Source organism: Saccopteryx bilineata, chromosome 5 (genome assembly GCF_036850765.1).
Source record: "Saccopteryx bilineata isolate mSacBil1 chromosome 5, mSacBil1_pri_phased_curated, whole genome shotgun sequence".
Taxonomy (NCBI): Eukaryota; Metazoa; Chordata; class Mammalia; order Chiroptera; family Emballonuridae; genus Saccopteryx; species Saccopteryx bilineata.
Window position 1 is genome coordinate 29559422 of NC_089494.1, and position 27480 is coordinate 29586901.

Here is a 27480-nt window from a genome sequence, read left to right on the forward strand (position 1 = left end):
ATCTACTAGGCACCCGTTCTGTGCTGAGGGTTTGCACACCTGCCCCCCTCACTCGAAGAGGGCAAACACTCTTTTATTCCCTTTTCTCCTCTCTCCCCACAGCTCCCGGAAGAAAATAGTACAATGAGCATTTCATCAGGAATCTGAATGCTGCACAGGACTCGAGGGAGTGTGGATCGGGAGCCTCCCACTCGGCTCGAGCCGTTGGACACAGATTGTCCCTGTGACCTCATGTAGTGAGAAGCATGATGACCCCTCAGCAGACAGACCTCCTTGGGACCTGTGCCCGGGACAGTCTGGGTCCCCACTCGAGTTTGTCACACAGCTTCCTCGGCCCCAAGCCTTCGCTGGACTCTACGTTCTTGTTCTCGGGCAGACAAATATGACAAATATTTAGACAGAGTGGATATAAAAAGTGCTTTCAGCAGCTACCACTTCCTTTCAAGAACTGTTTAGTGAAAAAGAAAATATATATGAATAGCTCCCCTCACACTGAACTCAACAGGCGCCGGACTTGGGCCTCCCGATGAAAGGCCTCCCCTTTCAGCAGGCTCCGTCCACAAGTTGCAGAACTCAGGCTGGAGAGGGGAACACACTTGTTGAACGGGGCAGGAGCCTCTTAGGGGGTGGCGCGGGGCCAAGGGAGAGGGGAGAGCTGCAGGATCAGCTTCACTGGGTCTCGAGATAATGAGCTCACATATCGAAGGGAAGAGTGCTTCCGTGTAGATGAACCAGCGTCTCGTGAATGAAAGCTGGTTCTACCCAGTTATGGAAATGAGCACTAGCCCAAAATCTCTGGGCCCAAAGTGATATAAGGGGGAAAGGAAGCAGTTGATCCGACATGGGGCATTCTCTGCCTCCTCTTTTTCTCCCATTTTTTTCTATTGCTTTCCAGGGGATCAGCCTCACTGGCATTTAGGAAGTGGGGTTCAATGTGTAGAAGTGGTACAATGGATCGGCAAGGAGAACTTCTAGGAGCCGTATCGGAATTTAAAAGCTACTGCATGACCCCACTGGAGTGGGCCGCTCACAAGGAGATCTGTAGGGACTCTAAACACTAAAAAAGATTATGTCCTCCTGCTCTAGGTAATTCTAAATAAAGGCAACATTAAGCCATGAAGTAATTAAGAAGTTCAACAGGTTTGCTTTTTCCCCATGAAGATTGCTGTGATTTTTAAAAACACAGAAAAATCAGATTCTTTCCAAAAGTGCTTTTCTATTATATTTCACAGGTTTGGTGCCACAAACAACGTTTATCGGCCTGTCAGGCAGCACCCAGTACTAACCCTGCCATTCGCCCTCTCACGTTGGATGATAACTTAAACTGGCTTTTCATCTTGGGCTGTCTCCAGGTTCACTTGGAACCTCTCTTTCCTCCATCAACTTGTCTACGAACTCAAGACTGCTACACAGGTCCCGGACACAGTGCCCCATGGCCAGACACAGATGGCCGCGTCCCCTCTTCTCTTAGAGGCCCAGCTCCTGGTTTCCCACCTGTGACCACACTGACCTGTCTTGAAGATCTCGTAGCGCAGAGAGAAGCCGGCGCCCTGCCGGGCGTAGTCGGAGGTGAACTTGATGTAGAGGACGGAGCCGGAGGAGATGATGGTGGGAGGGGCGATGTTCCCACAGTGCTTCCCCAGGAGGTCGGCGGCTTCACTGTCCCCATCCCGGATCTCGATGAAGTCATACCTAGGTGAGGATGGCATACGGAGGGGCACATATGAGAAAAGATCCCGCTAAGGAAATGAAAAGGACCCCTTGTCTCATTCCAGCTCCTGCGCTCTCCTTTCTAGTCACCTGGGTGTTTCAGACTTTCTAGACACCTGGGTGTTACTTCTGTTCACTTGCAGGCCCGTCAAACACAGATGTAGGAAGTTGTGTTGCTTTACTAAAGCCACAGAGAGAACGGAGCACCTCAGCAGATAGCTAGATTTTAAGGCCTTATCTCTTGCCCACATAAGAGCAGTAGCAACAGTCTATTAAATATTTCAAAAAACATTCTGTTCTTCCTTCTGTAGCACCATTTTTATTTCCATTATGATCTCTCTGAACCTTGGTCTTCTTCTTAGTTGGGCATCATGGCAAGTTGCTTAACCCACTTGAGCATCCATTCTTCATCTGTAAGATGAGGATGAAAATTCCCACTTCAGAGGGTTGGGATAGAAATGGAATTTATTTATATATATATATATATATATATATATATATATATATCTGTGTGTGTATATATATATATCTCTGTGTGTGTGTGTGTGTGTATATATATATATCTGTGGTGCTAGCACCAAGCCAGGCACACTGGGCATGTTTCCAGAGATATTTTTATTTTCCTGTTTCTTCCCCCACATTTCAGTTTTCTCTTAGGTTATCCCCTCTTCTCTTATCTTAATTGTTGATAACAAAGACTCCCCAAAGATGGGTCACCTCCCTCCCTGAGATGACTCTGTGAAGTTCACATCAGCAATGTCTGGTCAACAACACATTTTTAAAAGGAAAGAGCATCATATTAGATAAGGCAATAAAAACCTTTTTCCCAGCGAACATGCTGGGTGAATCCCCAGGGACCCGCATCTCTAACACATACCTCCTAGCCTCAGCAGGAGGCGGAAGGGGCTGCCCTCCCTACACACACCACCAGGGCCCAAGCTCATTTCAAACACAATCAAACTGGCCCCGGGTGGGGAAAGCCACCTCTAAGCCATCCCTGGCTAGGCTCACAGGATGGTGCACACATACCGCAGCATTGTGTCTGTGCAGACACACATCGCCAGCCTGCCAGCCTTGCTGTGTGCTCTGGGGATATCCACTGGGCCCTGTCTGGGCTCCTTCTCTGGAGTCCCAGTTACTGAGGTGTGAAATTTCCCCACCAGTTCCTTTCCCCTTGCTGGTCACAGTTCCATTCTTTACTGAAAACTATCCCCACCCCACCCCCTCTCCATCCCTGTTTTATTTTGGAGCAACCTAGTAAAACATCATGGAAGAAATCTCTTTCTTTCTATTAAGAAGATCTGGAAAGGCTACCCTCCTGGGATGTGCCTGCCCCCCACAGGGTCTGTGTGGGCTGGCCGCCTGCAGAAGTGGACCGCTCGAGCCAGAGTCTCCCGAGGCTCACTCCAGCCCCTGGGAGCCGCGTTCCAGATTGCTCAACTACTTCCAAATAAACGGGCCGGCGAAGAGAGTACAGAGGGCGAGGACCAGCATTAGTTCATGCCTGGATCCCAGAGAGCTGGAATCCTACAGTCAGAAGAAACACAGACGCTGGTCAGGTCTGGGGAAGGTGACGGCAGAGCCATCTGGGGAGCTCTGGAGCAGCGGCCACAGCTTGAGACAGGCAGTGGGGCTGGAGGAGCCGTGACTTCAGTGGGTTCTGCCGTGATTTCAGTGTGGGAGATGGTGCTGACTCTGAAAACACCCTTCCTCACTTCTAAAACAAAAGTGAAAAGACACTTAGTTGGTTCTCAAAGGAAATTCCCCAAAGCTTCTGGAAATTCCCTCCTTACTATTTCCACACCGAGGTAGATACTGCTGGCCGGTCACGCCCCGCTGAGTAATGGTGATGTTCCCCGGCACGCACAGCGGTGGAGAAGCCACGTGCGTTCCTCCAGCAGATGTTACCCAGCGTACCTGGATCAGCAAGTGCATGGCGCTGTAAGAAACAGTCCCCGCCCCATGCCAGAAGTGACACAGCTGGGTCTGGATCCCAGCTCAGCTTTATTAACTGGGTGCCTCAGAAACGGGGATGATAAAGGTGAAACAGAAACATTAAAACCTTTCTCCTGGGGTTGAGGCCCTGGGTGCAGAAGAAATTATTTAGCCCCTTACATTAGAAAAGAGTGTCAAGTTGGGGTTTTGCGGAGCCCTTCAGAAGTTGGGGCCCAGGGCGTGCGCGCCGGGTGCGCCCGCTGTTCAATCCGCCTCTGCCTAGGGTTGTCGTGAGGTTTAAATGACCAACGTCATCTATAGATCGTGTCAGTACACAGCCTGGCCGTCCCTGTGTGCTTGATAAATGTTATTTATCTGTGACCTGTTGTTCTCACACCCATTTCAGAGGTGAGAGGCTGAGCCCAGAGCGGAAGCGACCTGCCCCCCGAGACAGAGCGAGGGGGAGAGGTGTGGTGTGAGTGGGAGTGCACGTCTGTGCAAACGTTTCGGAGGGTGTCTCGGCAAACATGTGACGAAAGTTAACACGAACATACCTTTTACTCCAGCAATCTCGCTGCTGGGAATTTTCCTAAGAAAACAACCAGACAACGGTGCAAAGAGGTATGTGGATCTCTGTGCACAGACATAGGAGAAGCAGCGTACAGAACGGGGAAAGATGCTCTGTTTACAAACAGCATCGTGTGGAAACGCCCGACAGAGGACAGGTACATCAGTTCTGAAATACGGATGAAACAGAATACTCCGCTGCTAGAGCAAGCAGTGCTGTGGGTCTATATTCTTTGTTTTTACGGGGGAAAAAGTTCATGATATATTGGCAAGTTGAAAAAAGTGGATTATTTTTAAAGATGTGTTTTAAAACGTGCGTACATATATACAGGGTGGGGCAAAAGTAGGTTTACAGTTGTGAGTACACAAAACACAGAGTTTATTCTGGTATTATCATTTATTAACTTTTGTATTATTTTCCATATGAACAACTGTAAACCTACTTTTCCCTACCCTGTATATATATTTCCTTGCATATAATTATATATATATATATAAAAAGCCGCCGAAGAGTGTATGCTAAAATGTTAACAGTGGGAGACGGATGAGTGGTGGGATAATGGGTAATTTTTACTTTCTTCTTTGTTCTATTATCTGAATTGTTTACACGAAGCATACATTTCCCTAATAAACTATAAATATATAAAATAAAACTGTTTCCATTCACAGTTTTTTTTTTCAAAGTAGAAGAGCTGGAAGAAGAACCCGCTTTCATCATTTAGCAGATGAAAAGATAAATATCATCTTCCTCCTCCTCCTCTTCCATCTCACAGACCTGCAGTGAGGACTGAATAGGACACAGCCCGTGGGGGCCCCTAGAACAGAGCCAAGGACATGACCCATGCTCAGCCAGCACTTACAAATGTTTCTATGAAGACCACCAGACAACTCCAGTCTTTGCGGTGCTCATTTCTCCAGAAAGAACAAAGAGAGGCCCGACATCCTGCTGGCTCCTTCATCAGAAGCCATTTAAGGGGTCAGCAGAATCCGCGAGGAAGCAGGGCTGGCCCCCAGGGCCACCGCTACAGGCTGGCCTCAACGTCCCCAGTGGATACATGGTCCCACACCCCTCTGCGGGATGCTGACAGCTACACATGCATTCCAACACATCCGCATCCACACAGAGTGAAGAGATGCACTCTGGAAAAACGTTTTCATATAAGTCGAGAGTATTATAAATTTTCTCTCTGAGCTTGTTATTTAAAGGGTCGCTCTGGCAAATCCTCTGTGAAACAAATAATCAGCCCTGAGTTGAGATTAGGAAAGCTGGCTTTTCCTGTCAACTTTGCTTGCGGGGAAAGCTACCTAGAGTTATTATTTGGTGGGAAAATCTCCCCTCCCTCCAGTGACTAGGTTCTGCCCTGTGGACAAGCCCTCTCTGGCTGGGCTTTTCCTAGACAAGGCACACTCCAAGTGACACGCTGACTTCACACAGAATGTCTCATTTACCTCCTGTGTGACTGACTCATTTGGGGAAATTTTTTTTATTAGGGATTTGCCACAGCTGGAGTAAATCTCAGAAATTTCAGTGTTGTCAGGCTCATTTGTGAAAGCACGCAGTAGCTTAGGAAGTTTGTGGCCTAGGAATAAATTTGGGCTCTGCGTCTAGCATATAAGATCCAGCGTTTGTTTGGTAAAGGAATCTGGGCACAAAGTCAGGGCTCACCCCTGAACAGTCCAGGAGGATAACCTGAACAGCTGTTCTTCTTAAAACACCACCATTCATTTTCTGGAAGGACACACAAACCAGCTAATGGACATATGAACCATCGTGTTTGCATTTCATTATTCATAATCTCCCTTAAGTGAAAAAACTCCTTTTAACGCTTTAATGCTACCTTTTAGTATCTTATTTATTTATTTACATTCTGAAGCTGAAGCAGCTTCTCTACTCCCTGGTTCTTTTTTTTTTTTTGGTCTCTAAAATGTTCCCCAAGTGCCTTTTTTCTTTTCTCCTCATAGATCTGACACCTGCATGTTCAGCATTTGTCTAGAGAATGCTTTTTGTACTTTCCTTCTTGACTTCAAAGTCTTAGTTTCTCTCCCCAAACCCACATTTGGGGCGTTGGAATCTTGACAGTGGAATTAATTTTAAGAGTCCACGGGAGAGATATGAAAAAGCAACAATCGCATCTCTTCCTCTCATCACTAGGCAAACATGAAGAAAGGCTTTCTGGTCTCCATGACTCTGTCCACACTTGACACTTCCCAGCAAGCCACCAAAGGCTGGCCAAACCAGCCCGTGAGGGAAGAGTCAGCACACTGAGGCCCTTCTAGTGGGGCACAATGATGTCTAGCCCCTCCCAGCGTCCACCCTATGTGGGGATTTCTATATCACAGGTGAGTGAGTACCTGGGGCTCTGAGGAAAAATGCTGTGCCCATCCTCTGGGATTTAGTTTACACATCAGAACTGTGCCCCACCCAGTCCTGAAGCCATAACCTCGACCAACCAGGCAACGCCTCCCTTCATGCTAATTATATCACAAAACGGTCAAGACATCACATTTGGTACATGACATGGTTTCTCCAGCCTCTGGGCCTTTGCACTTGCTCTTCCCTCTGCCTACAATACCGTTAGCCTTTTCTATTGGCGGGTACCTTCTCATTCTTCTCAGTGCAAGTGGCCCCTCCTCGGAGAAACCTGCCGTGCCCTGTGCCCTGCCCGCTCTATTTCAGATGGCATGCCCTTATTCTCTGCTTCACCACCCTCTTAGTGCCTTCATAGCCATCTTCATAATCTTCAAAAATATTTGTTTCGAGTCTGTACCCACACTAGATAGTACCACGAGGGCAAAGGCCTTGCCTTTTCACTGCTGACTTTGTAATACTTGTCTGGTACATTGCACACAGGAGGGCTCGCTAACTTACTGTTGAGTGACTACATGAATGAGGGACTTGAGGTTGGGTTACATGTTCAGAAGAATGAACTCTGTGGTGACACTTTACAAGAAATTTAAAGTTTAGTCCATTTTATACTCTCTGCCTTTGTGTTCCAGCACATTCTCTGAGCTATTCTGGTTGTATCTGGAAACCAAAATGCTGCCTTGTGACTCAAAAACACAAAATATAATATTTCAAGTGGAAGAAACATCTCAAATCATGCTGACAGCATTTGCACTATTAGCGGCAAACAAATCAACTATAATTAAAATGCTGTCAAAGTGATTTGAGATTCTTCACACACTTTCAAAGTTCCATATTTTATGAGTAGATTATCCAGGCCAGAGAATTTATCACCTCCTGGAGTGTCTTTCTTCCAGGAAGCTCAAAGACATCTACAAACACTGTCTTATTAATCCTTACACTAAAACTTGCAGGGAAAATAGGAGGACAAACAACTGTCATATGTAACTCCCCAAGGAAGAAGCTGCCCGAGACACAAAGAGGTTTTAGTGGACAGGTTGTGTACAATGCTGAGGTCTCTGGTCACTTCGGGCCCAAAGTCAGGTCGCCTGTGCCTCAGGGTCAGTAGGGACATCCAACTTTTATGGACAAATCAGGTGGAATTTTTAAAGAAGCCAATTTCATTTCCCTGAATTTCTCCTTTTCATTGGTACCACTCACTTGATAAGAAGCTGGTATATCAATGGGAAGAGCTCCCATTTCCTGAGCACTTACTATGTGCTAGGCGCTCAGTTTAGATACTATTTCATGCAATCCTCATTGAATGCCCACCAATGCCCTGTTCCAATGACCATTCATCTGCAGATGCTGATAGGAAGGCTCAAAAAAGGTTAAGTGACCTGCCCAAAGTCCTACGACAAGGAAAAGTCAGAGGTAGGCTTTGAACCTAGCCAGTCTAACTCCAGGGCACACAGACCTCACCGCTGGCCCTTTGCCTCAGTGCTGAATGAGTATCTGAGAGCAGAGGGAATACCAGGTTAGCAGGGCACAACGATGTTAGAAGGCACCAAGGGCAAAGAAACCGCTTGGTCTCATTTAGAGAATCTTGCTCTTTCTATTTAGCTATTTTGTTTAAACAAAGCCTATAGGACTTGCCAAAATTAGCAGACAAATCACCAATAGAAGCAGTGAGCAGATTGGGGATTCATGGTTTCAAGACTCACCCAGTAGAAATCTAACATGCAAGTGTTATTAATTTTTGTAAGTGAAGTATTTTTATATGCACATATATACCCATATGTGAACATATGGCCCATCGAGTGAGAAAATAGTATCCTGTGTATTTATAAGCTGTTAGAGCACAGATCTGTAAGCCCAAGGGTTTTTAGTAGGCCCACAGATGAGTTTCAGTAGGTTGGGAAACCTTGTAATCTCAGGCAGAAACGTTGTGTGTTTACGTAAGTGTACCTTTCCATAGAAAAGGGGTCTATAACAAAATAAATCTTAAATTATTCTTATACAGAAACACATCCGTCTATAAGGGTGTGTGTATTCTGGGAAGTACAGTGCATGAGCGCTGTAGATAGACCCATCTATAGTTTCTCTCTCACTAGTGGCATGACGACAGGCAGCGCATTTATGCATTTATCTTCCCTGAGCCTCAGTTTCTTCATCTATAAAAATGGAAATAACAGTCCCCACCTCATGGGATGGTTGGAAGGATTGCAAAGATACATTCAGGCCCAAGATAATGTTAGATGCCTTAGAACCTGCCTGGGAGACATTGCCTGCGTTTTACCAAGTAGAATGGTAGACTTACTTGGTGGAGAGGAGCGTGACATACACATGACCCTTTGGAAACCAAACACGTGATGATGAAATGAAAAATCAAAAGTTAGAGGGAGACCCAATGCCCCACAACTTGGGTGCTGGGGAGGGTGGTTTCTAAGAATCCTCCTCCTATAGAAATCCGTCAGTAGTGCTTCAGTCACTTGCGTTTTTGAGGTTTCACTTCTATCTTGTGGTTCTGAGCCCAGGCACTGGAACCAGCCTGCCACGCTGAGTTCAAAACCACTCGTTCTCCCATTTGCCAGGTTCCAAACAGCAAGGTACTCAACTTCTCTCTGTTTGCTGAGCTAATGTACAGAGACAGTTCAGCACAGTGCCTGGCACATAGTAGGTGCTCAATAAGTAGATGTCAAACTATTATCGCTCTTCCTACATTATTATTGTAATCAGTTTTCTAACTTATTATCATTTGTTATCTAACTCCACGGACACTAACAGTGCCAAGACTCGACATTTGTTTGTGTATTTGCAGTGGTGCCAGTTGTTTTTTTTAGTAGTGGCCGTTAGCAGCTCCATTTTCTTCCTTTCACTTCTTCCCACCACAAATCTCTGATATTTTGAGTTTATTCACAACCCCCTTGCAGCCAGGGTCACCGTGGCTCTCGCGAAGGGAGGAAATCTGACCACCCAGCAAAGGAAGTATGCGAAGAGAACAACCCAAAACAAACTGAAGGAATTATTCCAAAAAGCCTTGAAGGCAAGAGTATGGAAACTACAAATAACATCTATTTTTAATTGCTGGTTGTTTTTCCGCAGAAGCCCTGGGATGATGGAGAGGGCCCTGCCGAGCTCATTGTTCCTGACAGAGCAGGGCTGCCAAGAACGCCGCGCAACGTGAGGAAGGAGGCCGCTCCAGACAGGGTGTCTGATAAGTGTCACTGCGGATGAACTCTCAGAGAATGGAGGGCACACAACAAAGCTCCAGCGCCTCTCCCCTGACCCTCTGGCCGAACGCCGCTTCCCGCACGGACCTGGCTCCCCAGCACGGCACATTCCTGAGGCCGCGTGGCCACAGATCTCTCCATTCCTGGACCAGCAAGCGCTCTGGAGGCCAGCTTGGATGGCCAGTGTTTGCTTATATAAGAAATGATTTTCTACGCACCCGGTGCCAATGGGGAAGTTTAAGGCTTTTGGGTAGGCTGTTTTCAGGGTGACTGCTGGGGTCTTTCTTCTGTCTGCTGTAAAGTCCTCCCCACCTCAGTGAGCTGGGCCAGCCCCTTGCTAGTATTCTGTCACAACACCAGAGAGGTAAGTAGGTAAGAACAGCACACAGTTTATGTCCATTTACCAGCAGGCTGGCGTCGGACTCAACGGTGAACCCCAGCAGGACCAGAGATTCTCTCCCTCGGTGACTTTCAACCACCAGTCTGTGGACTTGTGCTGGTCTGTGAAAGAGCTAACCACCCTGATGCTGGCAGGAAATTTCTGGTGGACCGGTACCGGTCCGAGGACTGGTAGTTGAAAACCACTGCCCTACCTCGTCCTGGCTAGCCACAGTCAATCATGCTTGCATATGCCTCAGTTTGCCTCGCCTCATAAATGGGGACAGGGATCATGGCTCTGTGCCTCTGGGAGCTGACCCAAAGGGGCAGAGAGTGACCGGTACCCACTGAGGAGAAATCAGAGCACATCGCCCTGGGCCTGGTGTGCGGGCAGCGTCCTTGCACTTGGCTGGGTAAAAGGCTCCCCCCGGACAGGTGCTCACTAACCCCGGCTCCCAGAGAGTCTAATTGTGAGAGCGAATCAGAACCTCCCCAGCTGTTCGCAAACCAGGAGTCTGCTGGGCACGAGGGAATCAGTCATGGCCTCAAAGACGTCATTGACTGTTATCCAGGGATTGAGCTTCCCGGTCATTTTTCTTTCCCCCATTGCTGGAATCCAGGCATCATAAGAAAATTCGGAAAACTTAAAATTTGTCCGAAAAAATGTGCCACGTAGAAATCTAAGCAGGGGACAATTTGGGAGTAGGTGGCCAATGTGCTGTGCCCTGTCCTTGTTTGTATCTTCACTCACTCGGAGCTTCAGGTTACAGAGCTCAGAGCTTCTCCTGGCTCCAGGGGCAAAGTTGTCACTGCTGTGCAAAAAGCAACACGGTGTGGAAATGATGGGCCTGCACTAATGTCCGAGCAGGAAGAGGCTGCTGCCATGCCAGGGTGGAGATTCTGAATATAGCACTCAGCGGCCAGTCAGCTGGACCGCCTTCCGCCTCTCAAAAGCCTTCCGCCTCTCGGATGGCAACTTGCTTGCTGATTTCTTCGATGGCTGCGCTCAGCAGGCGCCGCGGCAGCTCTTGGGGCAGCAGCAGTCCTGTCCTCTCACTGCCTGGGAAAGCACCCGCCCCTGCACATGAAGGAACTGACAGGTGTCGGCTGCAGGTGAAAGCAGCAAACGAACGGTCTGGAATGCTGGGTGCTCTCGGCTGGAGGCTCCAGTGGACCAGGAGGAAATATGTCTAGAAAGAACACCAGCTTCTACAAGAAAGGGAACCAGATTGCAGGAAGTCTCCTCACAGGAAGGGAACAGTGTGAGTCAGACCTCGAGGGACCTTTATTTATCCCACAGTCATGGTGTTGTGCCGTTTGCTTTGTGTGCAGAACTGCTGGCTGGCCAGCCCCAGGAGGGTCAGGGCCCTGGTGGGCAGTAGAGACCCCCAGAAGAGGAGTCTACCCCAGCACTTAACCCTGCAGCCTGCCCTGAGGCTTGGCTTAAATCCTGTATCAGCTCGGACCTCAGTTTCCCAGCAGACAAAACAGAAAGAAAAAGAAATTAATAATACTCATCATACTCTTACCCTCCTACCACTCTCAAAGGGATGACACATAGACAAATCACTTTGAACTCTTAGATGAAAGGTGCTCTGTAAACCTGAGGTCTCATCAACTGTAATTGTTACGGTAATTATTTTAATGATAATAATGATGATAATGGGAGAAGGGAGGGTGAGGTGGGGACAAAACCTCCTGCCTGGAGACAAAGAAAAACTCTTCCATGAAAACCTGCATCAGGTTCCCTTCTGCTCCCAGCACTCAACCATCCCTTTCAAACCACCAATGCCTGGGCTGAAAAATTATTTACTTTTTTCCTTTTCAATAAAACAATTATTTGTTCCACCGTTCTCCCTCTTGCTCGCTCTCTGGTGTGTCTGGCTTTGCCCTGACAGCTCAGCCATGGACTGTTTACATGTCTCGCTCACCCTCCAAGACTCTGGTTCAGCTCCATTGACACTAAAGGCAGGAGAATTCTCTCTGTGTGAGGAATCAATTACTTCCGCTGACACTCTATTACTAGCCCTCACATCTTCGGATTCCAGATAGAGAGCAAGGTGGTGGGGGGATGGCAGGGAATTTGAAGAGGATGGTGAGGGTGAGGGGGGGCTGGAGGAGATCAGGGCAGGAGGAGGTGGACGACAGGGAGGCTGACCGAGACTTATTGATGGAGAGTCAGACCTCCAGCTTGTATTTATAGACAGAAAGATCTCTCTCTCCTTGACTGCCCTGCTGGCATCCGGAGGTGACCACACGGCAGGAAGAGGCAAAGAAAAGGAATAAAAAAGAGGAAAGGAAAAGACTTGTCAAGAATAGCTGAGGAAATCAGAGAGGCCCCAAATACCTCAGCACTGGGACAGCAGATGACAGCTCTAAGTACAGGGACACAGGTGTAAGAGAGCAGCTTTGGCGGCAGCCTTCAAATCCCAGGCCTACCATTACTACCTGTGCGATCTCTCGGGGCCTCAGTAAGCCCATCTGCTAAGTGGGAATACCAGTAGTACCAGATCCACTGGCTTGTTATCGAAGTGAAACATGGAAAGTTCTTGGTGTAGTAGCGTCTGATGCTTGTTAGGAGAACAATAAATGTTTGCTGTTATTGTCTCACTGTCAGTCCCTCCTCACCGCCTACAAACAGACAGTTGAGGCAGAGTAGAAAAATACATATAGACTGCCAAGTTGCTTAGCTACAAAGCGAGGAGAAAAAAAAAAGCATATAAAAAATCATGTGGATTTTTCTTGATTATGCTTTGCTCCTCTCCCAAACCTAAGCCCAACTCACATTTTCTTTCCTTTCAAGTTTTATGCTGACCCAGTTAACATTTTTCTCCGTTGACTCCGCAATCAACTGAGATGAGTTGTGAGGCGCTAGGCCCTCTAATGAAGGACAAGTATGGACGCTCTTTTCTAGGAGGAAAGACAAGGATGGCTGATACATTCTTTTCCAGGATGACTTATCGAGCCTGACCTGTGGTGGCGCAGTGGGATAAAGCGTCGACCTGGAACGCTGAGGTCACTGGTTTGAAACCCTGGGCTTGCCTTGTCAAGGCACTTATGGGAGTTGATGCTTCCTGCCCCTCCCCATTCTCTTTCTCTCTCTCTCGCTCCCCCCTCCTCTCTGAAAATTGAATAAAGTCTTAAAAAAAAAAGAGTTATAATAATTTTTAAAAAAGATGACTTATCGAGGCAGAAGCAGGAGAATAGAATTAAATTATCTGTTGGGTTTCCCTTAATCCAAAGGATTCAAGCCTGTTTGCCACTAAAAAGGACAAGAGAGAATATATATCTATATATATTCCCCTCATAGGACTCATGACCAAAAGCAAACACACAAATCCTTTTTTAGAAAAATCTAATTTCTTTACTTGGTCTATTTCCTTTTCCTCTTTATCCCCTCCACACCCAGAGCTCCCACTGAATGTCTGAAGACACTCTCACCCGGTGTAATTAGATGGGAGAATTACACCGAGTTACATGGGGTGAGATGCAGGCCTTCTGGGACCTCTGGGTTCAGAGAAGGTGCCGGGGCTGAGAGGCAGAACAAGTGGGATTGTGTGTTACAAAATCTCAAGTGATTTTTCTCAACCAGGAGATAAAGCACATTGTTAAGACGGACGTCCATGGTGAAGCTTGCATGTGGGGAGCGGCGATTGCGACATCGCCTGTTTAAAAACAAACTGCCAACTGTTCCTTAACCTTGGTAGGAGGAGAACAGTCTGTGGTGTTTTTTCTCATTCCTTCGGCAAGCTAAGTTTCTGGGTGGAGTCCTTGGTCAAGGTTGGTAAATGTGGGGTCAGCTGCCAGCTGAGCTGGAGTCAGCAGGACCGCTCCCGTTTACTGTTTTATTGCTCCATGTACCTGGAGGGGGCGCTGTTTCTGTTATGAGCAGGGAGGGTTGTTGCAATACAGAAAAGTGTTGCTGCTCATTGGTTCCTTGGGGGAATTAGGATATTTCTGTGGTTGGGCAGCCAGTACATCTGGAATAAGGTCGTGAGTAATTGCCAGAAGGTCTATCCTGAATGCAAGCCACACTCTTGAACTACAGAGAACTCTCCCTCTGCTTTGATTTCTAGAGACTCAGGCGGACACCAGCTGGAGCTATACCTCCAGTCGGACAGTGTGGCCTCCCGCCATCTCTTCCTCAGACATAGTCCTATGTAGGATGAGCAGAGCCTAATCCAAAGTGTTACTTGGACTTTCCTAGGCAACCCCACTTTCAGGCATTAAACTGGGTTTCCTGGACATAAGGTATGAGATCCAGAGACCCTGACCAGGGAGGGTAGGGGCAGCAGAGAATCCCCATAATCTCAGTCTTTCCTGCTTCCTGACCACAGCCTCTCTCTGAAATGGTGGAAGTTGTCTGACCAGCAAACAAAATTAAATAGCAATGCTCAGGCACCTTTTTGCCAATAAGAGGGTTTGCATCAGCAAGTCACAAGGGTAGTCCTTTAATTACTATGGTCCTGAAGTCATTAGATTTCTGCTTGCCTTTGACATGTTGCTCTCTGCCACCCATACATACTTCCCCTTTGCCTGGTTAACTTCTTCAGGATCGGTACAGGCATCACCTCCTCCAGGAAGCTTTCTCTGATATTTCTGGCCGGGGCTGGACCTCAGTGCTGTGGGCTCACATACATGTCCATTATCATGTCCCCAGTCAGAATGCATGGTGTTGGGGGAGGCAGTAGAGCATTAAGAGTAAAGAGCACAGGTTTCAAAGTAGGGTATTCCAGCTTAAAAACCCTTCCCTGCCACTTGGGTCAGCTGCTTAACTCCTTTGAGCACAAGTCTCTCCGACTATACAATGAAAAATGTAAGAATGACTTCACGGGGTTTTGTTGCAAGAATCAAATGAGATGATGTAAGAGAATGCGTAGGTGACGCTCTGCATGTGGCAACTTTATTATCGGTGAATCTATGTTTTTACTTGCTTCCTCCTCCTAAACCCTAAGTCCCCATGGGCAAAGGGTACAATTTTACTCATCACTGCATTCCTAATGCTCTAGCATGCTTGGCACATAGTAGGTTCTTAATAACTGTTTTTGGATGAATAAATGAATGGTCTGTTGACATTTTATAGGGAAGAGACCAAATTACAGAGAGCTTAGAGACAGCCACAGCCTGTGTCTGCTGTGTCTGATCTTTCTGCTGTCATTATGTCACATCACAAGATGGACAAATACAGAAGACAGCTCTGTCAGCCTTCCGATGCAGGTTCATGCCATGCTGACCTATGTCTTGGCATCTCAAACATAAAATATCACTGAAACAATCACCTGCACACACCTGCTTAGCACCCTCTAGGCCTAGGTGCCCTAGGGATATAGACAAGAAATATGTGGCCATGCCCCTTAGAGAACTTACATGCTCAGAACACAAGATGACCACACATGAACTAAAAGCAAGCAAGCAAGCAAATCAAGGCGATATGCAATGCTCTGAGTTTAGAGTCGGGGGTCCATAGGAGAAACCTGGAGAAATCGGGAAACCAAGGGGAAGTAGAGGGGAGCATGCAGCTGTGTAGCTGGACACTGAGGGGGAGGGGTGGGGTGGAGAGTCCGAGCACTGGGCTCTCCGAGGGTCCCATGCAGATGTAGGGTTGTATCTGGCTGTTTGACTGAAATTGAGGGTGTTTACTAAGCACAGGAAGTCAATGTTGGCTGGGTGTGGAGGGGCCAGATTATTGAGGTCTGGTCTGTTTCCTCTGTTTACTGTAGTCGATTCATCAACTGCTACCTTTCTAAGATCTCATCCCCTACTTTGGGAGATACAGACAACATCCAGGATTTTGAGGGCGTCTTTGGTCATAAATAAAAACAGGAGCACCTTGTTTATCCAGGACACGGACTTAGAGGTCAAATATCCCAAACCTCAAATATCCATCCAGAACATGGGGCTGGGGGTGGGGTGAGAGATGGTTTCAGAAGAAAACTCACGAACAGCTCGGTTAATGCTGAGGACTCCAGCAGCGAGGCTCTCAGACGGTGTCCCCTCCTCGCTTCGCTGGGAGCTTGGCTGGCGGGAGTCGCGCAGCCATGCTGGCCCTGGGGCTGCACTGACTTGGGGACAAAGCTCAGATCTCAGAACCCAAACTTCCCAACGGACCAGCGGTTGTCAATCTTTTTTATATCATGGCATACATAAACTAATTAATAAAATTCTGTGGCATACCAAAAAATGTTTTGTTTTGTTTTTTTGCCAACCTGATAAAAAAAACAAAAACAGATATCATTTTGAAAATGGATAGCTATTGTTGTGTTGATTATAGTCATTTTGTTTTATTTGACAATCTAAGGGAATAGAGGTCAGTGCCCCTGACTAAATAGTCAGGTACTGCATGTTTTAAAAAATCTTGTGGATGACATCGGATCATTTACAGCAAAATGGTGGGATCTTGATAACATTATACGAAGTGAAATAAGTAAATCCAGGAACTGCATTATTCCATAAGTAGGTGGGACATAAAAGTGAGACTAAGAGACATTGATAAGAGTGTGGTGGTTACGGGGGGGGGGGGGGGGGGGGGGGGAGGGGGGAGAGGGAGAGGGAAAGGGGGAGGGGGAGGGGCACAAAGAAAACTAGATAGAAGGTGACAGAGGACAATCTGACTTTGGGTGATGGGTATGCAACATAATTGAACGACAAGATAACCTGGACATGTTATCTTTGAATATATGTATCCTGATTTATTGATGTCACCCCATTAAAAAAATAAAATTATAAAAAAAAAAAAAGAAAAAAAAAGAAATATTTACCTGAAAGCCTATGTACTCTTATGGACCAATGTCACCCCATTAAATTTAATTTTCTAAATAAAATTTTAAAAATTAAAAAAAAAAAATCTTGTGGCACTCTGGTTGAAAATCTTTGCGACAGACAGCAAGACCTTCTGAAGCCAAGTCCATACCCACTATAAAGAGTAAAAACAAAGGAAGGGAGTCAGAAGAGGAAGGCTCCAGGAGATGGGTTACTCACAACAGGAAGTGACAGCAAGAGTACAGACAGACCCAAACGTCCCACGGCCAAACACAGAGACGCTACCACAGTGCTAGTTTATTGTGCACCTACGTTAATGAGGAGTTATCATCATCATCATCATCATCATCGCAGTTTTGCAGAACCTTCAGAAACTGAGGCCTGGGAAGTTTAAAAGGTCAATAAAAACTCAACCCCTAAGTCCGTCTGATCCAAATGTGACATGACCCAGCCTGTCCGTCACAAAAGGTGAACTTTAGAATTGGAAGCCTGAATCATAAAAACAAAAAAAAAACAGAACAAAACATGTTGACTCTCCTTAGTTTTGGTTTTGTTTCAGAAGACGGAAGTGTGGCACAGGCTTCCCAAGGTCCTTCAGCAGGTAACCGTTTTAGAAAGAACTTTCGGAACTTTAAAGGGGTATGTGTTAGTACCTGGCAGTTTCACCCAGATGACGCGTTGTTCTTCAGTGCCCCACTGTGAACCAGACAGTGCGCTGAACACACACAGAAAGTCATTAGTGTCGACTGCCGTGTGAGCTTTAAGCGAAGAAACATTCTTTCAAGTATCCCTAGTGGTTTCTGTACTTTGTAAAACAAGTTTTTCTAGATACCCATCTGGAAATGACCAGTTCTTAAAAGGACCCAGGCCCTCGATTTGGGTGTACTGGGTGGAGCCTCGGGGCTGGGCTGCTATAATGCCTGCGTGAGGAGCGCTCAGGAACAAGCTGTATGCATCATACAGGGGGGAGGGGGTTCAAAACGCATATATTTTAGATTTCAGAAGTGGAAAATTATTCAATTTTGTGTGTTCACCCTGCTGGCTGATGACTCGTGTCACAGGCAGCGAGCGAATGCTCTTCTCACCATGAGAAACAAAGTGGCTTCTCTCTGTTTGCTCAGATGGCCCTGAGTTTCGCCCCTTTGTCCCTGAGCCACACCAACCTGGCAGGGTCAATGGCCCTCTGGTTTGTGCCCACAGCTGGTGACTAGGCCCCAGAGCGGCCTGTGGCTGCTGGGACTTTGGATTCCTCGGAACAGCCTGAGGGAGGAGTTGGGAGCGCACCGCAGATGGTGGCCTTGGAGGGCGCTGACTCAGGCGGAGCTGAGGCTTGTGAGTGAAAGTTTGCAAGCAGACAGCGCGATTAAACGCAACAAAATTCCCAAGCAATGGTTAGGGGAAAAGGTCTCCGTCTGCGGTTTATTCACTATTGGCCTAGACCTTTGGGGTTGTTCATTTCCAGGCACAGACTGCCAACTGCCCTGGCCAGGACAGCCCTCTCCCATCAGGGCCCGTGCCCAGGTCCCGGGGCAACCTCTGCAGTTAATCCTGCCCAAGGGAAGAAGAGGGGAAAAGGCGAGGTGCGGCTGCCTCTCTGACTTTCTTACTCCTGTTCCTTTCTGCAGGGGTGGCTCTGCTGTGTCCTCTCATCAGAAGGACCGGTCAGGCAGTTTTCTTTTGGTAAGCATCCACCCGATGGGCTTTGAGAGCCAAATCCAATTCGAAACATGCACCGAAATGGAAGGAGAAAGGAGGCTAATTTCCTTTGATAGTAAGTGCTTTCCAAACCCAGGAGCTCTCCTGGAACAGAAATGAGAGAGGGAAAGAGAGGAGGAGGAACAAGACAGAACTTCCAGGACTTCAATTAGATTAATTGTTCCTTTCACAGGAAAGTGAAACAAGGCAGTTGGGGGAGAAGCCTATTTATTCTGAATGCAAATAGCCAGGGAAGAATGTTAAAAAATACCTTGCAGAGTAAGAGGTTGCGAGAACCGGATGTATCTTTCTAAATACAAAAATTAATCAGGATGAGAGAGAAATGAGGAGTAGGGGGAGGGGCCGGGATGGGGGAGGAAGAGAGGATGAAGGATGAGGTTAAGTAGCAGAGGCTTGACCCCAACAGACCCTTTCTGACAATTTGGCATTGGGGGAGAGAGACCCCCAGAAAGATTCTTTTTTTTCTGAACTTCCTGACCTTTCTGGTTCAAGCCAGAAGCACAGAATGAGGGAGCGCAAGAAAAACAGGAAGCTACTTAGTGAAGACGATAAGCCCGAAGATAACCTGGCATTGGGCTGCTTCCCCGACTCCAACGACTCCTCCGCAGTAAGAAGCTCCGTGGCCTTTCCACTACCACAGGCTCCAGCAGTGAGCTGTCCTCATCGCCCCTACGGGGAGGGAGGAACCCCTGCGGGGAACGGGTACCCTGCGGCCCCCAAACGGGGCAGCAGCATGTTTCCCTGGCCTCTCACACTTCAAAACATGTTGAAAGCCATGCTCACTCGCTCCTGAGTTTCCCTTCCAAAGCCATGTCTTCTCCCTCTGCCACTATGAATATACATAAGATGACCTCTTAGCAACTTCCCTGGGAGATTTGCTGGCATAAGCATAACAGAATTTGGCCCTCAGTCGGGAGAGGTGCTTAGTCAAATTTCTCTGAGCTCAGACCCAAGCTCTCTGTGCATTATTCTTCGGTTTGTGCCAACCTCCTGCAGCCCAGCCAGAGGCACCAAGAACAAAAACACCTTCTATAGAAGGTCTTCTAACAGAAATTCTTGGTAAAGTTCGCTGGCAGGGAATGGGCAGCCTTGAGAATCTGTGCAAAAGTATGTAAGGGTGTGCATTGAACTCAGACAAAGAGGAAGTGATGACTTGCCCTGTGTCATTCATTAAGTCAAGGGAGGATCTGTGATTAGAAACCCATCTTATGATTCTTTGTCACATGAGGCTTCCATCCAGGAAACCCTTGGGTTTTCAACACAGACTACCTCTTGTTGGGGGAAAACCACGATGGAGGTGAAAAGTAGTCCTTAGAGAGTAACACTGACATGGACTCACGGTGTCAGGGTCCAGCACTGGCTAGAGAGGATCCCGCCCCCTCTGTGAGGAAGCGCTGGCTGGGCCTGGGCCTGGGCCTGTGCCTTTCCCACCAGCTGGCCCCTTGATTCATTTTTCAGCACATGAAATGCGCTGATCATGAGAAAGGCTCAGACTATTTATTGATTATAAGGGAGCACTGACCACCCATCAGAGAAGTGGCACTTGGTAGGTGCTCATCTGGAACAGGACATGACCAGGACTGCACATTCTTTCCTGCCCAGAACTCTCACTCGTCTCAATGAGAAAGCACTACAAAATAGAGCCCAGAAAGCACGTTCCCATTCCTGACACGACACCGCTGCCTGCATCCTCCCCTCCATTTATGGGCACTCCGTGTTAACATGGCATTTCTGACGCGCTCACAGATGTTTAAATATCTACGTGGCGTCTCCAACAACACACGTTTCCCCAGGGACAGAACTGATGTGAGACCAGCTGAGTCACCTCGGGTGACGGACTTGAGTTCTCTGGGCTTTGGTTTTTCCTCACTGTGGCAAAATGGAGGCCACACTGACCTCCCTATCCCAGGGTCATTGTGAGAACTGAATGGATGGATGTTTATAAAGCAATTAGAAGAATGTTTTTTAGATAAACCCAGCTCTGAGACCCTCACCTGTGCAGCACAGATACCAAGAACAATGCAAATCTTAGACCTTCCAGCGGAGACTCAGATATTTGACTGTATGGAAACCAGCTGCCGCTTCCTAAGATAACAGCCTGATCCTCTAGGGCTGGATGCAGAGGAAATCCCCACTTGGGGGTTTGGCTACTATTTTATTAAGGAGGCCAGTGGGGTTCCTACATGTGGTAGCAGCAGTGGAAATGGAGAGATCACCAAGCGGAAGCAAAGCCTGAAGTCAAGAGCTGGCGTTGTGTAGCCCACCCCACCCTGCCCCAACAGGGAATTGTCACTGCCAGCTTTGGGAGATAGGATGCTATTCTTCACACAATTCGCTCAAGAAGGCTCTTTCCTCCATACTATGGGACCTACTGGGCCTTTACGTTCCCCTGAAGGAGAACGCCATTTTGGGTTTCCCTCGGGCCAGCAGGCTGAGAAGCAGCACTGTCAGCAGGCCCCGGTGTTAGGGGGGTAGCCACTGGGGGTGGCAGCGTCTGAGCCCGGGGTGGGTGGGAGTGTGTCTCATGGCGGGTGCCCACCAGTGGGCAGGAGGGTGCTTACTTGCAGTCATGCTTCTCGATTTCAAAGTGAGGGTTGAAGTTGAGGACGATCTTCTGGTTGGGTTCTGGGGCGTAAATAATCCACTCGCAGTTCTGGTGAGATGGGTAGTCCTGGGGGTAACCTGGGGAGGTGATGTAGCCAGCGTCTTTGGAATTCAAACGACCTCCGCAGGGGGGGTCTGGAAGAGAGGGCAAACAACCCGAAGAACTTCAAATATGTGCCAGCATTTTCCCTTCTCCCTGATTCTCTTCTCTACCAGTGGCTGACTGAAACTGTTTACAGACCTTTTATGGCAGAACAGAAAACTAACCTACTTATTCAGTGGAAGAGATTATTTCAGCTCATCCCCTCCCCCCCAACCCGACTGAACACACACACACACACACACACACACACACACACACAGTCACTCCCCAAATGAAAATATTCTAGGAAATGGTTGTAAATATTCCTAATCACATACTCTGGGATTTTAAAAACAAAAACAAAAAACAAGAAAACTACAAAATTAACATACCTCCCTGCCTTTTCCTGCCTCCCTGCCTTGGTCATCTTCTGTGTTCATTCAAAGCTCTCATCTCTATCTTTACCTCATAAATCCTTCATGGTCTCCAGTGTCGCCCAGCCCAGCCCAGCCCAGCCCAGCCCAGGCGGCCAGAAGTAATGGCTCCGGTCTGACAAGAGTGGTTTTGTGGTGCTGACCCACAAGCAAGCCTGGTAACAATTACATGGGATGCGGAGGAAGCATTTCCAGCTTTGGGCCAGAACAGGCCCAGGAGGGTGATTGCAGCCTTTTTCTTTTCTTTTTTTAAAGAAAGAAAATGCAAAAGCCCCAAACACTTAATTCCACACACACCACAAATTTGATTTATTATTTCATTACACACCGAGTGGAAAATCTGCATTGGAGAATCCACCGACGCTGACCTCAGAGTTTCGACAAAGAGCGCTTTGTGCTGAGTGGATGGCTGTGTTTTTTTTCAGAGCTTTCTGCCCACTGTCCCTCCTGCCTGGTCACCACCACCAGAGTGTGCTGCTGCTTTGTCCAGCGGTAACCGACCCCTGGAAAGGCGGCTGCCTGCCGGGAGCAGCTGCTCCCCCTTCCCAACTGTGCCCGGCTGGAGGTAAACAGCTTCACGTGTGCCAGGAGGGAAGGGGAGGGGCGATCTTCAAAGGCAGAAAAGGTGGGTGATGACATTTGAATAACCTCATCTATTTGGGAGTGAAGTTCTTGAATCCCTAGGAGGGGTTCCTGGGAAATGGGGGGGGGGCTTTGCTTAATACCACAGTAGAACAGAGGACAAGAAGGCACAAGAGACCCGGAAATATTCAGAAGCCTCTTGGAGACCTTCCTGAGAGTTTGCCTCTTTTAGCATCAATCACGATTTAATATCGCCATCTGCATGGAGCAGCGTGGGCCCGTGAATTATGGATGAGGGCTCAGCAGCCACCCTGCAGGACGGGGTCTCTCTCCTGTGTTCACTCTTTGAGGGAAAGGGTCATGCATTTTTTAACTCTACAGGTGCACTTTACTATTCCCTGTGCCGACTGGCATTACTGTCTTCCAGAACTCCGCTTTAGATTACCAGGCTGACAGGCTTTAAATGCATAAAAGATGGGCACCCCTGCACAGTGGCAGTTGGGACAGACAGGTCCGCACAAGTAGCCTTTTAGGCATCATGCCTCCAAGAGCTCAAACTGTGCCCTGTGGAACTGCCCAGAATCTAATGGACTCAGGTTCCATTTCCTACTGGGTGGAAAACAAAAGCAGGCTATTTCCTGTGGCTAGCAGAGACCACTTCATCCCCTAACTGATGACCCTGCACCCTCCCCAGTCCGGGAGGACAATGGGCCCGGCCCTCCTGCCCTGATGATGAGGCCAGCGCTGAGGCCTGGTGCCACCGTTTCCTCCGCAGCCACTTACCACAGGTTTTCCAGGTGCCCACGCCACTCCCCCAAGCTGGGCACCTCACATCCTTTAGCAAGTCAGGCTGTGGCCCTTTCGTCCTGGCTCAGGTAGGTGTGTGACATAGGACTGAGGGTGCCTTCTGAGAAGGCGGAAGTGTGGGGACTTAGCTCACCAGCTGATTCACCAAGCTAGCAGGAGAGGAAATTTTCTACAGAAAGAAGAACTTCACCCCCTCAACTCCCCCACCTGCCAAGTTCAAGCTTTCGGGAATTAGAGCAGGCACACACAATCAGGGGCAAGGACAGGAAACTTCCTGTGAGAAGGTTTCATTTATGACACCAGCAGTCATCACTTCCCCACTGAAGAAAGAATTTAAACTATATATGTCCCGCAGCTGACTGCCTCTTCTGCTGGTAAAAACTTCACTCAAAGGAAAAGGAGTAACCCATTTCTTTTTTTCTGTCCTCTTTGTCTGAAGAAAATCAAGGCACTCTTTAAACTATTTGAGAACTCATTAAAGTATGTGCTTTTCTTGTATGTCATTAGCCTCTCCAATACACAAACATGTTTAAACTCACATTCTTGTTTGGATGGCACTCACATGCAGAAACACACACAGATACCAACATACATCGGGCACACAGTCCTATTAGGAGCGAACATTTTAGTCCTGTACACACTTTCACACCCTTAAAGAATACATCACACATCATTTGCATAGACATAGATTCATGGAGGTAAATACTAGAATTTCCATCTCTGTGTCACTTGGAGAAAACCAACTTCTTGAAATGTATCAGCAAAAAAATTATAAAGAAAACACACTTAATCCTTCTATGCCTCCTCTTGATAACTGATGTTTCATTTCCAGGTTTGGGGAACCTCCATTTCTAAAATACAAACCACCTCCAAAGAGAAAGGGCCCGGGCTTTCTTTCTTTCTTTCTTTCTTTTTTTTTTTTTTTTTTTTTTTTTGTATTTTTCTGAAGTTGGACACGGGAGGCAGTCAGACAGACTCCTGCATGCGCCCGACCAGATCCACCCGACATGCCCACCAGGGGGCGATGCTCTGCCCATCTGGGGCGTTGCTCTGTTGCATCCAGAGCCATTCTAGTGCCTGAGGCAGAGGCCACAGAGCCATCCTCAGCGCCCGGGCCAACTTTGCTCCAATGGAGCCTTGGCTGCGGGAGGGGAAGAGAGAGACAGAGAGAAAGGAGAGGGGGAGGGGTGGAGAAGCAGATGGGCGCCTCTCCTGTGTGCCCTGGCCGGAAATCGAACCCAGGACTCCTGCACGCCAGGTCGACGCTCTACCACTGAGCCAACTGACCAGGGCCTCCGGGCTTTCCTTTGAAGGAAGAGCTATGCCACCCAGTCCTTGGGAGGCCTGGCCTGTGTCAGGAAAGGAACAGCATAACAGCGCCCCGCCCCCAGGAGTCCAGCCCAGCTGAGAAAGAAGAAAGTTGAACTCTAGGGCAAACAAACCCCTTTAGGCCAATATGCACACAGAGAAGGGAAGTTGACCCTGTTGCAGTTTGAGCTACTGAGCCTGTTTGGTGAGTTGGCAAGGGACTTCTTTCTCTAATGATTTTGTGAATAGCTTTTACCCGGGGAGAATTCCTAAAGAGAAGCAGGAAAACTCAGGCCTGGAACTGTTCAGAGAAGTTTCCTCCTACATCTGAGATGGGCCAGGTCAGGACAAAGACCTGAGACTCAAGGATGAAAGGATTAAAATGACATCTCTAGACCAGTGGTTTTCAACCCTTTTTACACTTGGGAACTGGTGAAAATAGGAGAATTATATCAGGGAACACTAACGCAGAAATTTCCCTGAGCATAAGCAAATTCGACTAAGATCATTGGGTCTATAATCTTCATACAACATCAGGGTGGTTAACTCTTTTGCGGACTGGCATAAAATTTCTGGTGGATCGGTCCATGGACCGGTCACTGAAACACACTGCTCTAGACAACAGTATGCTAATAAAGAGGGTAAAGGAGGTCAACTACATGGTAACAGAAGGAGACTAAACTCTGGGTGGTGAACACACAGATGCAGGATACAAATAATGTATTATAAAACTGTACACCTGAAACTTATATAATGTTTTAACTAAGGTTCCCTCAATAAATCTAATTTAAAAATGTAATTTTAAATAAAGAGAATATTATGTTCTAAAGTCACAAAGGGCCTGACCTTTGGTGGCGCAGTGGATAAAGCGTCGACCTGGAAATGCTGAGGTCGCCGGTTCGAAACCCTGGGCTTGCCTGGTCAAGGCACATATGGGAGTTGATGCTTCCAGCTCCTCCCCCTCCTCTCTCACTGTCTCTCTCTCCTCTCTCTCTCTCTCTCTCCTCTCTAAAAATGAATAAAAAAAAATATATATATAAAAAATTAAAAAAAAAAAAAAAAATAAAGTCACAAAGGTATGATTCCCCCACCCATAATGTCTACTTAGGTGTTTTTATTTGATATATAAAATATCAGATTATTTCTGACATTCCACCCCACCCTTCCTCCTTCCCTCTCTCCCTCAGGCGCCCTTGGCTTTGCCAGTGGCCTTGAGTACCATCTGATGCTGCCTTGGGGTAACCAGACCCTGTCACCTTCCTACAGAACCCAATTTCAGACAACTCACTGATTCTTAGTAATATTTTATTTTATTTATTTATTTTTATTTATTCATTATAGAGAGGGGGGAGAGAGAGAGAGAGAGAGAGAGAGAGAGAGAGAGAGAGAGAAGGGGGAGGAGCTGGAAGCATCAACTCCCATATGTGCCTTGACCAGGCAAGCCCAGGGTTTCGAACCGACAACCTCAGCGTTTCCAGGTTGACGCTTTATCCACTGCGCCACCACAGGTCAGGCAGTAATATTTTATTTTTAGAAAATATTAAGAAGCAGTAAAAGAAAATATTTTTTTCAAATCTGGTCCGCTTTCTAAGGAAACTGAACTGGAGTTGTTTTAAAGAAACATGTATGGCCTGAACTTGAAATAATAGTCATTAAAAACTGAAGCCTGACTAGAGTGAGGACTTCTAAATGATCAGAATCAGAACAGTCAGACACCCCAGGAGACACCAGGCAACAGCCCGCTAACAGTCATACAATAAAAGAACAATCAAGATCACTTGGTATAGCCGAATTGAAGGATAAAGTCCTTGGCAAAAAAACCAAAATACAAACAAACAAACAAACAAAAAAAAAAAACCAGGGAAATTTTGGACTGGCTGGATGTGGGATTGGAGGGTGTTGTTAAAGGTGGGCCTGGGGTAATGGGACCAAGTCACTAGGAAGGGACGGGGCTGCTGCTATTAGTAAGAAGAGAGATGCAGCACCTGATTCTCAACTCAGTGGCCTTCAGCGACCTTCCTGGGTCTCAGCTGCCTACACTGTAATTCCATGAGTGGACTGAATTAAGTGTGTAGTTTTCAAAATTCTTTTTAGAAGTGTTTGTTTGTTTTTTTTCTTGAACAAAACTCAACCCTGAACTCAAACGTGCAAAGCAGCTTCAAGTGGAGCTCTGCTTAGGTACAGGAATGGAGGGCGGCCAGAACTGGTGGAGTGGCCAGGCCCCGAAGTCCCTCTCCTCATCTCTGAGGGGCCTTCTCTGTAAGAAACCCGGCCTTCCTGGCACTGGGTTTGAAACCCACTGAACCAGACATCAGTCCCTGGTTACTTTAAAATGCCAAGGAAAAGAGAAAGAGCAGAGGATTAGAATACATCTTATTTTTTACATGCACCTGAGGGCACTTGGTGGAGAAGAGTAGTGGGTCACATTTCCACTAAAATAATAAACTTTTTACTTTATACTTTATCCTTTATCCACAGCATAATCCCATCCCATTCCTATTCCCAGAGCATTGTTTTCATTTAATTAAGTGGCAAGGCAAAGAAGCTCTTTCTCCTACTTATAAAGAAAAGGATGTCACACCCTGCCACTTAGCCAGGAAGAAGTCTTATATTTGAGTATGGTTTTACCACCAACAAGTGGTGTGACCTGGGGTAAGTGAGTAAATAACTCGGGGCCTTTGTTTTCTCATCTGTAAAATGAGGAGAGTGAGTCTGTAGGTCAGTTCCAGTTCTAAAATTCAAAGCCTGTATAATGAGGTGGAGAAAAGATCCTTAACCCATAGATGAACCAAAAACGAAAGGTTCTCTACCCTCCTAGACAGCCAGGTTGTGTGTTCAAGGTGTTACTCCTGTTTCACCTGTTTTAGGTAAGCCCAAAACAAAACTCCAGGATTCTTCAGATGAACATGTCTGTCTTGCATTATGGAGAGTTCAAATGTCTCTTTTAATCACATTAGCTCTACTGACGTGGGTTTCTTTTCTTAACTGAGTCTGCGGGTGCATATTTATAAATATTATGGA

The 27480-nt window shown here is 47.2% G+C and overlaps 1 protein-coding gene across 3 annotated transcripts in view; it reads right to left on the reverse strand.

Moving 5' to 3' along the window:
• The window catches only part of NRP2 (neuropilin 2), a 119732-nt gene that overhangs the window by 81882 nt on the left and 10370 nt on the right, over positions 1–27480 (reverse strand). For all 3 annotated transcript variants that reach the window (XM_066233349.1, XM_066233352.1, XM_066233350.1), the window contains exons 2-3: positions 21204–21381; positions 1511–1692 (exon numbers count right to left, since the gene is read on the reverse strand). In XM_066233349.1, the coding sequence (XP_066089446.1) occupies positions 1511–1692; positions 21204–21381 (360 nt within the window). The remainder of the gene's footprint in view (positions 1–1510; positions 1693–21203; positions 21382–27480) is intronic.